The 13,932-nt window shown below is 40.1% G+C and overlaps 1 protein-coding gene across 3 annotated transcripts in view; it reads left to right on the top strand.

Moving 5' to 3' along the window:
* unm_hu7910 (un-named hu7910) overlaps positions 1 to 13,932 on the top strand; it is a 52,670-nt gene that overhangs the window by 35,125 nt on the left and 3,613 nt on the right. For all 3 annotated transcript variants that reach the window (XR_014626901.1, XM_084405440.1, XM_084405441.1), the window contains exons 4-15: positions 1,475 to 1,531; positions 3,938 to 3,964; positions 4,046 to 4,174; positions 4,616 to 4,701; positions 4,783 to 4,869; positions 8,652 to 8,802; positions 9,667 to 9,803; positions 9,887 to 9,985; positions 10,979 to 11,068; positions 11,195 to 11,332; positions 12,273 to 12,408; positions 13,757 to 13,848. Coding sequence is in view for 2 of the 3 variants with exons in the window: in XM_084405440.1 (XP_084261566.1) it covers positions 1,475 to 1,531; positions 3,938 to 3,964; positions 4,046 to 4,174; positions 4,616 to 4,701; positions 4,783 to 4,869; positions 8,652 to 8,802; positions 9,667 to 9,803; positions 9,887 to 9,985; positions 10,979 to 11,068; positions 11,195 to 11,332; positions 12,273 to 12,408; positions 13,757 to 13,848 (1,229 nt within the window). In the remaining variant the exon portion in view is untranslated. The remainder of the gene's footprint in view (positions 1 to 1,474; positions 1,532 to 3,937; positions 3,965 to 4,045; positions 4,175 to 4,615; positions 4,702 to 4,782; positions 4,870 to 8,651; positions 8,803 to 9,666; positions 9,804 to 9,886; positions 9,986 to 10,978; positions 11,069 to 11,194; positions 11,333 to 12,272; positions 12,409 to 13,756; positions 13,849 to 13,932) is intronic.

The following is a 13,932-nucleotide window of genomic DNA, read 5'->3' as shown; positions in this document are numbered from 1 at the left end:
CTTCACCACTTGAGGCACCGAGATATGATATCACACCAGATATGTTTCTGTGGAAAAACAAAAGCGTCTGCTGAATCTCTCTCACATCTGCCACTGTTTCACGTCTGACTGCTTCAACACAGCAATGCTTTGCAACGTTTGAGAGAAATCAACATGCATATTTATGTGGGATAGGAGAAAGTACTTCTCATTTTAATGTGTTTATTGAAATGGTTTATTAAGTGTTCAGTGAAACTAAGCTGTGGTTAAATATTCTGAGAAAGTATCAAGGTAAATGCCTCCAATAAATGTGAATTTTTCTCTTATTTAAAATATACTTGATCTGTTTGAAACACGGTCTGGTTTACTCCTGTGTGTGTGTGTGTGTGTGTGTGTGTGTGTGTGTGTGTGTGTGGATAAATCCCTGACTTTTCTTCTCAGTTATTTTTTTAATTCTCTTCCACACAAGATGAAAAGTACGAAATGCACATTTTATGTAAAAAATGGATACTCGGATAACCTATTTCTGTCAGTACAAGCTCGATCCCGATGCTGTATCCTAAAGTTGACCATCCATTCTGAGAAGGAATTAAACCTAATGTCTAATTTTCATTATTTGATTGGGCTTCTTAACACCGTATCCTAACCAGACATGCCGTGACACGTGATAAAAGGCGTCTTTTCCATATTAATCCGAGTTTTTGTCATAACCAGCTGCGGAAGCCGTACTCGATGATTGTATTTTAGAAACGGTTTCTATTTCTGCGACATCGCGGCTGGAACAACTTTAAAGTATGACGATGATAATCTCAGGTACTTGTTTATGTGCTTTATTTAATGTTAAAGTTCCCCTGTGGTCAATAATGTTATCCTCTAAAACTCATCTTTGATCACCAAAATGACATATTTAAACGTTTTTTCCTTGCAAAATGCCTTATAATATCTTGAATGTAACTCGACACCCTTGCCTCATTTAGTATGCGCGGTTCTATGAATATGCAAATGAGCCCCGCCTCCACTCACTCACTCAGAGATCCACTGGTTGACGATCACACGTTGATCTGATTGGTTACAAGGTAGTTTGTGACGTCAGAAACACCAGCGATTTCAAAGCGTGTGTTTGAGACTGTCTTTGGTTCACTGCAGTTTTAAGGAGGAAATACTCAGCAATCGTGTCGACTATTAAAAACACCACATAGACACATAAACAACATTAAACGCTGGATTTTCAAAAGCTTTAAATGCATCTAATGTGAGTTTGAATGTCATTTTGCGTGACCTTTATAGCCATACTAAAAGTGACAATGGATAATTCATAAATTAAAGGAAACAGGAACATTCAAACTGTGAACAGACAAGTGACCTCTATGACAGTTTTTTTGGAGACTCCACCCACATGCTCTTCTGATTGGCTGTGATCTCTGATTGATCTTTGATAGGATACAGTGTAAGGTAGTTTTTGTATTGTGTCTGATTTTACTCACCGTTCACACAGGTCTGACTGAGAAGCCTGTTACGCTGACATCAAGCAAGAACGCCTTAGAAGAACAAGGTAAGGAAGACGGTGGTGAAAACTGTTATTCACAGACTACGGCATATTCTCAGTGTGTCATGTATTACCCAGTCCAGTGCAAACAGGACACGAGCAAACCATTACAAATAGCATAATATACTGTTAACTCCCCGAGCGTCAGAAATGAAAGAAACCTGAAGGATTTGCTCTCCATGCATATAAAGATTTGAATGGTTTTGACTTTGTTCACACAAAAAGGTATATTAGCCATTATGGGCCAGATCCAGTGAGTCAGATTGTATCTGTTGAGTTGACGTGCACATTTTTAGTTGAGAAACAAGTTTGAAAAAGTTGTTTTTTATTTATATTTTTTATTAGAATGGTGGATGAATTGTGTAGATTAACGTAGAAAAGAGATGTACCCTTGTTAGGGCTTATAAGAACAAGAATTGTGATTATATCACACACGGTTGTGAAGTTATTAGCTAAATCATAGCACCCCATTGCAACAGATATTCACAGAACTTGGAACATGCAGTCGTTTTCACACAATGTACAAATATATCAGTTTTTGTAATGGTAGGCCATTCACATTTAATGTTATTAATCAGTGAAATGTGATGGGCCTCTGCAGTCATATTGGAACTTCAGTGGTAGCACCCCCTATAGGGAGCTTTTATTATGCTTATGTCTTTGCTACACTTCAATGAATGAAAATTATTTTGATAACTAGTTACTGTGTGCAAAATATGCTGGAGATTAGACCAACGGCCTTGGAGGAGTTCAGAAGAGGTTTTCAGAAGATTTAAAGTGGCGTAAAAGGTTATAGATGGTAAAGAATTCGGGGCCAGTTGCATAAACTTGGCCACTATGTTGATTCTCTTCGTGTCTTAAGAATGAGTTTGATCAACTAGCAGTGAGACTAGTCAGAGGTAATCAGTCTTACTTTTCCTATTCAAATTAGACTTATCTACTCTTTAAAAAGTTCAAACCAGTCATGAAGAAAAAAAGGCTGTTAGGACTAGTCTAAGTCGTTCATGCAACCAGCCACAGATAATCAATCCTTGACTAAATCCCTACAGAATGTAATTTACACCACAGTGGGAAAACTCAAAATGCACCGTGACGGCTCCAGAGTGACTATCCAAAATGGTCTTATAGCGCCACCTAGTGTCGGACAGATGTGTGACTGGAGTCTCTACGATTTACTCTGATGCCCATTCACTTTTATGGCTAACTTAAGTGACTTAAATCAGCACTAACTCAATAGAGGCAGTTATCGGAGCCAAGCATGTTCGTGGCTGAAATGTAAACTGGTTTAGGAATCAGGAGAGAGACTAATTTTGATTTTAACCGTTAGCGTTCCATTAATTTTCTTATTACAGTGTCACCCTATGGCTGATTGTCACCAAATTTAAAACACAACTTAATCTAGACACCTTCTACATATCTGCCAAATTTCATAATGGTTGGCCATTTAGATTTGAGGGTCTGAAATGTGATTTCTGACTGCCATGTTTGTTCATATAGCGCCCCCTATTGACTGAATCTCATGCAACTTGATGTGTGTCTTTACAATGTTCTTTAGTTCATGCATCAACTTTCTTTGATTAAAACTTTCTCAAGTTTGAACGTTGTGTTTAGGAGATAAAGGTCACTTCATGAAAAATGAGTTACGCCAGACCAATGAATTCCCTTATATCTTTGCAACGTTTTGCTGTGTCAAAAATCTAGTATGAGTAAAATCTAGAGAAGATGCTCTCCCAGTGTTCACAAGTGGAGCTGTAAAATGCAAGACTTGCTTAATTCCCTTCTCTTTAATGTGTTGATGAATGCCGGAAGAACTTTCCAACTGTGCGAATGTTCAGACCCGCTCTGAATGTCCACTCAAGAATCTCATATTCCCCTTTTCAGATTCATCAGAAGAACAGTAAACTAGGGAAGCACGATATATCATCCGTCATATCGGTATCGGCCGATAAATGTTCATTTTGAATGTTATCGTTATCGGCCTGATAATATAATGTGTCCGATATATTAAAGCTGATAAATACTGTATTATTTCCTCCAGCTGAGACGCTTCAGACGGGACTGTTCAACATGATGATTCTGAGTTGCTTGAAATATGATTGAAATCACTTCAAAAAAGGAAAATACTGTAAAGTGCAACATGTGTCATATCGGCTACATAAAACTATCATGAGAACATCATTATGATTGTGTGTTTGAGACGTGGGTTTTAATGGTGAGACTTTTTAGGCTCTGAAAAAATGATATAAAAACCTGGATTTAGATTTATCGGCCGATATATCGGTTATCGGCTTTCAAATATAAAGAATTATCGGTTATCGGTATTTTCATAAAAGCCATGGAGACACTTTTATGGTTTTTAATATACAGTTTTAATATACAGAAGTATGAATATTGTCATTTGTTGCATTTCAGAGTCACATGGTTCTGGTGAAAACAAAGGTAAGAGAAATATTTCATTACTCATGTTTTATTTATGTATTTATGTTTTATGCTAAATTACAACATATGTGTCCTGTAAAGACTCTCGTCATGAATCTCCACCCACTGCTGAACCCGAGTCTGTGGTGAAGTCGTCCTCCACTCCTGAATCTACGCCTGAGACGGCCGGATCCACAGACGAGCCGGCGCTGGAGAGCGGAGAGAGAGAGGGTTTGTTGAGCTGGGTTTAATGCTGTGAAAGTGATGCATCCAGATGAAACCCAATCTTCAGGATTCACTTGGCCAAAAATGTTAATTGTTTTAATTTTGTTTTTGTATAATTGCATTAATATTACACTTTTTTTTTTTTTTTTTTTTTTTATTAAACACCAAAATTAAAAATGTATTTAAGAAAGTTTAATTATCAGTTAATTATTCAAATTGATTTAAATCGACAAAATTAAATTGCACATAAGGCAGTTTTATGTCTTATTAATAATAGAAATGTTTCTACTCCCATTTGTTAATGCAATTATAACATTTAAACAAAGTCTGTAATAATACGTTTTCAAGACGAATCTGCTTTGAATAGACACTCGTTGTGTAAAATTACACACTACATTTTATCAAGTTGTTTTCAATGAAACCTAATGTTGTGTTGATTATTTACAGCCAAAAAGAAGAAACCAAAACTTCTTAATAAATTTGACAAAACAATCAAATCTGAGATCAGCGATGCAGAGAAATTACGCAAGAAGGTAACGACGTAAACACTGGCGGAGTACATGTTTCTGTTAAACTTGTGGAGCGTATATAATAGAAGTCTGTCTTTGTTTCAGGGCAGAGTTGAGGAATCTCTCCGAGCTTTTGAAGCTCTTGTCCAGAAATTCCCACACAGTCCGAGGTGCCGATACGGGAAAGCCCAGGTAACGCATTAGCAGGACAGTTAACATTAGATGTGTTTCCAAAGCTGTGAATTTCACTTATGTGCAAAATTGTAATGTCGCATAAAACATTTGTGAATAAATCAGCGTTTCCATTCTATGGGCCCTATCTTACACCCAGCGCAATTGTCTTTGTACAGCGACGCATTCCTATTTCTCACCCGACGCACAGCGGACTTTTCCCTCCACAGACGCACGTCGGTAAATTAGGGAATGAACTTGCGCTCCCGGGGGCGGTTCAGGGAAAAGAGGAGGCGTGTTCCGGCGCAAACGTTCCCTGGTGCTATTTTGCAGTTTCAGAAAACAATCCCGCCACTGACCAGGAGAAACCTCGTCTAAAGTCAGCGGCGCGTTATTCAGATGCTATTTTAAGGGCGCATGCTTGGCCATAATGTAGCGTGTGCACAACACACACACACTTCTCTCATCTACACACAGACACAGCAGTTCTTATTTTTGCAAATCATACATAATTACAAGGAAAAATATTCCACACGAGGGAAATCATTGTGGTGTCCATGAAGATGTGAAAAAATAGGCATAAATCTAGCTTACACATTTACCCAAATTATCATACGCCTGTTTAACCGAAGCTAATTTGTGTGTGTTTCTCCATCCCCAATGTCACTTCTCTGTGTTTTACGGCCCTGACGAGAACGTCGGTCTCCTCGGCTGTGAACCGCTTCTGGCAAATCCGCCGTTATAATAGGGATGGGACGATACACTTAAACTCACGATACGATGCACCTCGATATGCCAGGGTCACGATACGATACGTTACGATACGATATCAAAAAAGAAAAAAAAAGAAAAAAAATATTACTGTATAACAACAACTTATTTATTTTTGTTTCAGCTGCACACAGGGAAACACAAGTCCTAACTGGCCAAACACAAACAAGAACACTCCCTAACTGTAAGCGGGCTGAGGCGAGCTGAGGCGATACTAAAATGTGACGTGAAAACACGGCAGACTGCTGATTGGTCAGAGAGAATCGTCACTATTCACTGCGTCATCATTGCACGCGCCAGACGCAGTATCCTGAATAAAAAACAGCAAAAACAAAAACATCCAAAAACAGCATACACTCGATTTCCTCCTTTGTCCTGTGTGTGTGTAGGTAGCGGGTGTGTCTCGCGCGTCTCGCGTAAAAGATTAAGTCACGGCAGTTTCCTGCGGCGTCGCTATGACGACCAGGTACTATTGTGGAGGTACTATCTGCAATGGAAAACGGAGCGAAAAGCGAGCCGAGTCGAGTCGAGCTGGTACTGGTAATGGAAAAGTTAGTGCTGCTCTAATCCTAGGTTAAGTTATCTCAGGACTGGTTCTTCAAAAAAACTACATATGACTTGTATCCAGGCGGAGCGTCCTCAATTTCGACCTCATTTGACTCCATGGTCGGCTGTTTGGGGGCAAGGCAGTTGGTGCTAATGCTAATATTTGTTAGCTCGCTGTAAGTTAGACTGCAGTGTTGTGTTTGCAACATGCGCTGTCTTGACGTGACGACGCACCGCACCGTTCCCCGAATATATATATTTTTTTCATTTAGTTTTACCCTGCTTGATCAGCAGATGGTGCTGCCAGCCTGCCACCATAGACTGTATGTCTGCCCCATATACATACACACACATATAATACACTCAATTATTTATATACTACGCAAATCATGCAGCAGTGCCATCTATCTTTATTTCGCGATCCATTTTTTTTGACCTCGATGCGTTTCGTCATGTTTTGTATCGCGATATTTTGTCAAACGATATTTCGTCCCATCCCTAGTTATAATAGCAATCCGCCATGGACTTATTAAAGGGAATGTGAGATGTCGCTCTGATTGGTTTATTTCACGTTACGCCCAAACCACACCTTCAGACCAACACATTTTAGATTTGCGAGACCCGCCCACAAAGTAACTTGCGTTTCGCGTTTGATACTTGCGTTTCAGATTGTTAAAATAGGGCCCCATGTGTTCAAGAGAACAAAAAATCGGCACTTCATGGGAAACTGGTCCAAATGTCAGTAATAAACTGCAAGTTTCTGCAATCTGGCTCTTTCCCTCCATCATAAACAAGTGTGTCTCGAGCGTCAGACGAAACACAGTAAACGCTGTCGTGTTCTCTGGTGTTCGGGAACACACTCGTGTGTGTGAGACGCTTCTGGAGGGAATTAAACCAAATCATTCTGATCACACACTTCGACTCCGGCGTTTCAGAAACACCAAACCAACATTAGAGATGCTGCGATGCCATTGGTCCGCTGGTTACTCCAGTTACCCAATCACAGCTGACGCTGAGCCAAAGTCACATGACGTTTTGAGGGATTTATTCAGTTAATGTGTTTCCATCGTAGTTTATGCTCATGTTGTGTCACCGGATACAATTTTTTTTTATCCAACTCAATTGATTTTTATGCACATTTTTATAATTTATGCACATTGATGGTGTTTCCATTAATTGCGATATCCTAAAATGCGCATGAAAATAGGAGGATGGAAACATGGCTATTCCAGCTCACGCCACATTATGATCACTCTCAGAATCAAGATTCAGTAGAAAGAAGATCCACAGTGTGTTACTGAGCAGTGTGTGTTAATGAGTAGTGTGTGTGTGTGTGTGTGTGTTTCTGAGTAGTGTGTGTGTGTGTGTGTGTGTGTGTGTGTGTGTGTGTTTCTGAGTAGTGTGTGTGTGTGTGTTTCTGAGTAGTGTGTGTGTGTGTGTGTGTGTGTGTGTGTGTGTGTGTGTGTGTGTGTGTGTGTGTGTGTGTGTTTCTGAGTAGTGTGTGTTTCTGAGTAGTGTGTGTCAAGTCAAGTCATCTTCATTTATATAGCGCTTTTAACAATGTAGATTGTTTCAAACAGCTTTACAAAGATACGCGTATAATTTAAGGTAACAGAGATTGTTTTGGCTTTATAGCGGTTCTTTAATAAAGTTATTTTCCAGCTAAAGTTAGTTTTGATTGATTCGCTTCGGTCGCAACGATCATTTGTTATTAACTTAGAGGCCGCTGAGACGACACCATTCTCTCGACAGACTATAAACGTGAACCTGTGAGAAACGCTGATGGCGTTCACATGCGCATTAAGAACTGGTTCTATAGTTATGTGCGTTTGAATATATGTGCGCAGGCTTGTAATTCCCTACAGACCAAGCCTAAGCAAAGTACTGGTCTTTCCTTATAAATTTTGATACAGAATTTTATTTTATCACTTTGGGGTAGGTACGCGAAACGAATTTTCCCGGCAACTCTTCATCTGTATAGTGGTAAAGGGATCCTCCATAGGGAGAGACTAGTTGGCACTTCAGCACTGCGTTGTCATCGGGTCCAGGCGAAGGTCCTTCGTCAGATCTGGATCCGGCAGGCTGCGGGAAAACCTCGGGATAAACAAAGACACTAAAATTAGCGTAGATGCCATTCTTCTCATGATGTAACGAGTACATGAGGATTTATGGGAAGTGTTCCCGGTTCCGGCTGACCTAATCTATGCAGCCTAACATTGAATTATAGAAGTCTATAATGTGTTATGTGTATGCTAGGTCAAAGAGATGTGTTTTTAGTCTAGCTTTGAACTGACAGAGTGTGTCTGCTTCCCGGACAATGTTAGGAAGACTGTTCCAGAGTTTTGGTGCTAAATAGGAGAAGGATCTACCGCCAGCAGTCGATTTAGATATTCTAGGTATTATTAACTGGCCGGAATTTTGAGATCGGAATAGACGTGTGTGTGTGTGTGTGTGTTTCTCAGTAGTGTGTGTGTGTGTGTGTGCAGGCTGAGGATGACTCTGCAGAGAAGAAGCGCAGTAACGAGATGCTCCTGAAGGCTGTGAACACGTACGGGGAAGCGGCGGATCTCCCAGACGCTCCTCCTGATCTGGTCAAAGCGTCGCTGAAGAGACGAGCCGACAGACAGCAGTTCCTGGGTACTGGACTTACAATTCTTTTACTTTAATGAAAGATCAAAAGGATTAACAATGCAGATTTATTTTTACAGCCATATTTGATCATATTTACCAGGGGTGCCAATGATTTTGTCCACAACTGTAAATATGTGCTGCGAGACTACAAAAATGACAGCGGTGAGAAAACAGCAGTTCAGAAAGCATCTGATCATAATGTCACGTTTATTTATACACAATAGACTGATTTAAAGCAGCAGCTTTACAGTATTAGACATGAGCAACAGTGGAAGTGTCGCTTTCAGTTAGAATCACAGCCTCAGTTTCTGCTATACAGCGTCTCTCCAGTGTGTTCATGTTTGCACTGGCGTCTGACCTCGACGGACTGAACAGAAGAAATCAACCAGAGAAGATTTACACCTCGAAGTAGGCGGAGCCTCAGAGCCACACCCACTTATTACATCATCACCACACGGACCAATGGGAGTTCAGAGCCAGTTTGTTCGCTTGAAGTACGTCGAGGTCGTAATAGTGGCGCTCGCCTTAGCAAGATTTTTCAGGACCCTTAAACGGACAGTCATCGTCCAGCCATCACTTACTCGCGTCATTCCAAACCCTTAAAAGTGACATATTATGCATCTATATAAATATAAATGTATGGTGTCCCCAGAATGTCAGCTCATAATTCCAGATCATTTATTATCGCTTGTCAAATTTGCCCCTTTTTGGGTGTGAGCAAAAACCTGTTCGTGTGTGTGTCCCTTTAAATGCAAATGAGCTTCTGCTCCGCCCCCGTTCAGAAGACGGTCGAACATAAACGAAGATATTTTTGATGAAACCTGAGAGATTTCTGTCCCTGCACTGAACGGTTGTCGTGTTCCCGTCCAGGTCGTACAAGAGGATCTTTAGCGACTTTGGAGAGGCTAGTTCAGATCTTCCCAGAAGACATCAGCTTGAAGAATGACCTGGGCGTGGCACATCTGCTCCTGGGGGACAACAAGAGTGCCAAACGCGTGTACGAGGAGGTCAGAGGTCACTGTAATGTTATTAAGTCTCGCGATGTGATCAGTGCTTTACTAACTTCCTCCTCTCTGAAACTCCTCGTCAGGTTTTAGCGGCGGCGCCACATGATGGCTTTGCTAAAGTGCATTATGGGTTCATTCTGAAATCTGAGAACAGGATTGCGGAGAGCATACCGTACCTGAGGGTAATTCTGACGACGTGCACAGAAATACGCAAACACATCGTCGCTGTCGCTAAACCTCGTATCTCCAGAAACGCTACTTTACAGGAAGTGGAGAAAACACTATGTTGTTAATGATTAAACACTGCTGTTAGAGCTGATATTGTGGCTGTGTGTGTGCGGAGTAACTCGCAGGTGTCGTTATATTATTAACATTTGACCAAAATCAAGTTGTCGGACATGCGTGTTTTGTCTGTCATTATACATCGCTTTAAGTCTTTATAATGTTTACTGCAGCGGCTCTATGTGGGCGATGAGTTTGTTCTGCCTTTTGGCCAAAACCTCATGTTATTAAAGATGAAGGCTAATTAAGACTGAGACAAACTGAGACGCTCTCCGCTCCTCAAATAGTGTTTCTCGAGTGAAGAAAACACTGTTCTCACTCAAACAACTAGTTCTTTATTCACCACTGCATTGCAAACAAGCAGAAACGCTGCAGAATGTGGGCGGAGTTATGAAGTTTGACTGACAGTCTGAGGAGCCAATGGAGTTACGAGATTCAGTCACATGCTCTTTTTGATACTTTCATCGGTTAGAGATTTGCAAAACCCAGAGACGGCGAAGTATGGAGATATGAGGATTCCGCCCGACAGCGACAGTTCATACAAACATGTACTTCACAAATATTTTCTCCATTTTGTGTGTGTGTGTGTGTGTGTGTGTGTGTATGTGTGTGTGTGAATGTGTGTCTGTGTATATTTATGTGTGTGCGTGTGTATGTGCGTATATATGTCTGGGTGTGTGCGTGTGTGTATGTATGTGCGTGTATGTGTGTGCGTGCACGTGTATGTGTGTGAATGTGTGTCTGTGTGTCTGTGTATATTTATGTGTTTGTGTGTGTGTTTTTATGTGTGTGGGTGTATGTATGCGTGTATATGTGTGTGTGTGTGTGTGTGTGTGTGTGTGTGTGTGTGTGTGTGTGTGTGTGTGTGTGTGTGTGTGTGTGTGTGTGTGTAGGAGGGTTTAGAGTCCGGAGAGCCAGGAACTGATGACGGGAGGTTTTACTTTCATCTCGGAGACGCTTTACAGAGAACGGGAGACGAGAGTGTAAGATGAAAGTGAAGTTAATCGGAGCGAGTTTGATCCTCCAGTTGTTGTATCTGGTGTGTGTTGATGTGTGTGTGTGTGTGTGTGTGTGTGTGTGTGTGTGTGTGTGTGTGTGTGTGTGTTCAGGCGTACGAGTGGTACGAGACGGGGCACCGGCGGGGTCACTTCGCCTCAGTGTGGCAGAGATCGCTGTATAACGTCCCGGGACTCAGAGCTCAGCCCTGGTGGACGCCGGAAGACACCGGATACACAGATCTCGTCAAGGTCACATGACACCCGTCAAACTCAATCAGCCAATCACTCGCTGAGCTCAGGTCACATGACACCCGTCAAACTCAATCAGCCAATCACTCGCTGAGCTCAGGTCACATGACACCCGTCAAACTCAATCAGCCAGTCACTCGCTGAGCTCAGGTCACATGACACCCGTCAAACTCAATCAGCCAGTCACTCGCTGAGCTCAAGTCACTTCTGTTGAAGATTAGCAGATCGTCAGAAAAACTAATATTGTGAATTTCAGCGCATGTACGAGGTAATGATGATGTGAAAGTTTGAGAAAGACTCATTTATATAAGTTTACAAAGAGCTCAAAAGAAAACACGTAAGCTGAGTCATTTTAAAAGCTTGTACTTATATGTATATTTATATTAATTTAAATGCAATAGTGTGATATTGTGTATGTGAATATATTATATGAATTAAAAATAATTATAAATCATATAATGTAAGTATATTAAATAATTAGCAGCAAAAGCCGAGTAATTTAGTCTCTCAGAGTCTTTCACTGCTTTCATTTGCAGCGAGAGAGAAAAAGGGCGTGGCTTTATTGCATCATGTGACTTTGCTCGCAGCTGATTGGTCCAGTTTGGGTTTGTGATCTCTAACCCAGAATAAAACCTGCTAAAATCAAATCCACCTTCTTGAGCGCGGAAAAAGTTTCCGAAAAGAGTTTTTCATTAAAGTTTGCATTATTTGAGTTTGTCAAAAAGGCCTTTATATCCTCTACTGGTTAATGTTTATTTGACCTCACGTGTCATAACCATACTTGACCTGTAGTATTCATCATCACTATGACAATTTATATGCTTTTTTTCACAGTTTTTATGATTGAAACATATACTGTAATTACAGTGTAACATCTGTGTGTGTGTGTCTCTGCTTATGTGTGTGTGTGTCTCTCTTGTATTCATGTGTGTGTTTGCAGGTGTTGGAACGAAACTGGTTGACCATTCGAGATGAAGCGCTGTCAGTGTTGGACGGAGACAGCGGACAGTTTCTGCCAGAGGATGAAAATCTGAGAGAGAAAGGAGACTGGGGACAGTTTACACTCTGGCAGCAGGGTAATATATATATATATATATACAAACATACATTATTACTATATAATATGAACATTTAGCCTACACTTACCAACAAATTCCAGATATAATTACACTGGATATAAATCCATCCTAGAGGTGGCGATATGACACAACATGAGTATGATATATCCAACAATATAGTTATTTTTGCTTTAAATTAGGTTTTTATCATATCAAAATATTTGATACCATATATTTCGAGAAATTGGACAAATTCTGATAGATTTCATAATTCTCGCCACCAATTTCAATATCACAAAAAAAGAAGAATAACACGAGTAAAAAACAAAACTCTCAAGCTTACGTGAAAAGTCAGTGATAAAATAAGAACAAAGTAACTAATTACAAGGAATAGGACAAAAAAACTACAAGAGAACAAAGACACAAATGAAAAACTACGAGCACTAGAAATGAGAAATACTACGTAACTTGTATAAACTGTACAAAACACTGCATAGTCTTCACCATGTACATTAAAATATGTTGATTCTTATTAAAGCTCCTGAAGTCATTCAGTCGAGAGCAGTGAGTGATTCTCTCTTCAACATTAATGACTAGGGTTATTAGGCTACTGTCACTTTAAGAGCAAATGCACTGATCTAATATACTGATACACGTGTGCTTTCTTTCTCTCCTCTTTACATTCACTTATGACATAAACCACTGTGTTTACGTCGATACTCACAAAGATGGACATTTTCACTCATAAGTGTGTGTATTTAACTGTTCAAGCCCAATAAGGTGTGTGTGTCGCTCAGAAAACAGTTCTTTCGCTGTTTGTTGCACTTGTTTTTAAACTGCAAGGCTTAAACGTGCATTACATTAATAAGACATATATATAAACGCAGTCAGTCAGGGATTAAACAGACATCTGATGTGTCATAATAGAGCAGTGCATGAGTGTGAATATGATCATCAATAATAATCAAACAGTTGATGAGAGAAATCACTGTAACACATTCAGATACTGAAAGCACTCTTTGTTTATTGCTTGTAATGTGTTTCTTTGTTCCTCTTTATTGTTTAATATTTCCTTGTATGTTTTGAATGCATTTTGAGTGTGTGTATTTAACTGTTTAAGCCACATATGTACTACGTTTACTCTTATTAATCTATTATTAAGGTTATTAGGCTACTGTCACTTTAAGAGTGAATGCACTGATCTAATATACTGATACACGTGTGCTTTCTTTCTCTCCTGTTTACATTCACTGATGAGATAACCCACAGTGTTTACAGGAATACTCACTAAGATGGGCATGTTAACACATAAGTGTGTGTATTTAACCGTTTAAGCCACATAATATGTACGTTTACTCTTTTTCAGGTCGAAAGACTGTTTCGGCATGTCGCAGTGTTCCTAAAACCTGTGCTTTGCTGGAACGTTACCCAGAAGCCACTGGTTGCAAAAGAGGACAGGTAAATCTGCAGAAATCAATTACTCTTCTTTTTTACAGTGCTCGTTTCTCACAAAGACAAACTGTTGCCTACTAATATAAATCC

Source organism: Rutilus rutilus (assembly GCF_951802725.1).
Source record: "Rutilus rutilus genome assembly, chromosome: 3".
Lineage (NCBI taxonomy): Eukaryota > Metazoa > Chordata > Actinopteri > Cypriniformes > Leuciscidae > Rutilus > Rutilus rutilus.
The sequence above is the reverse complement of the archived record's forward strand: the minus strand, read 5'-3'. Positions and strand labels throughout refer to the sequence as shown.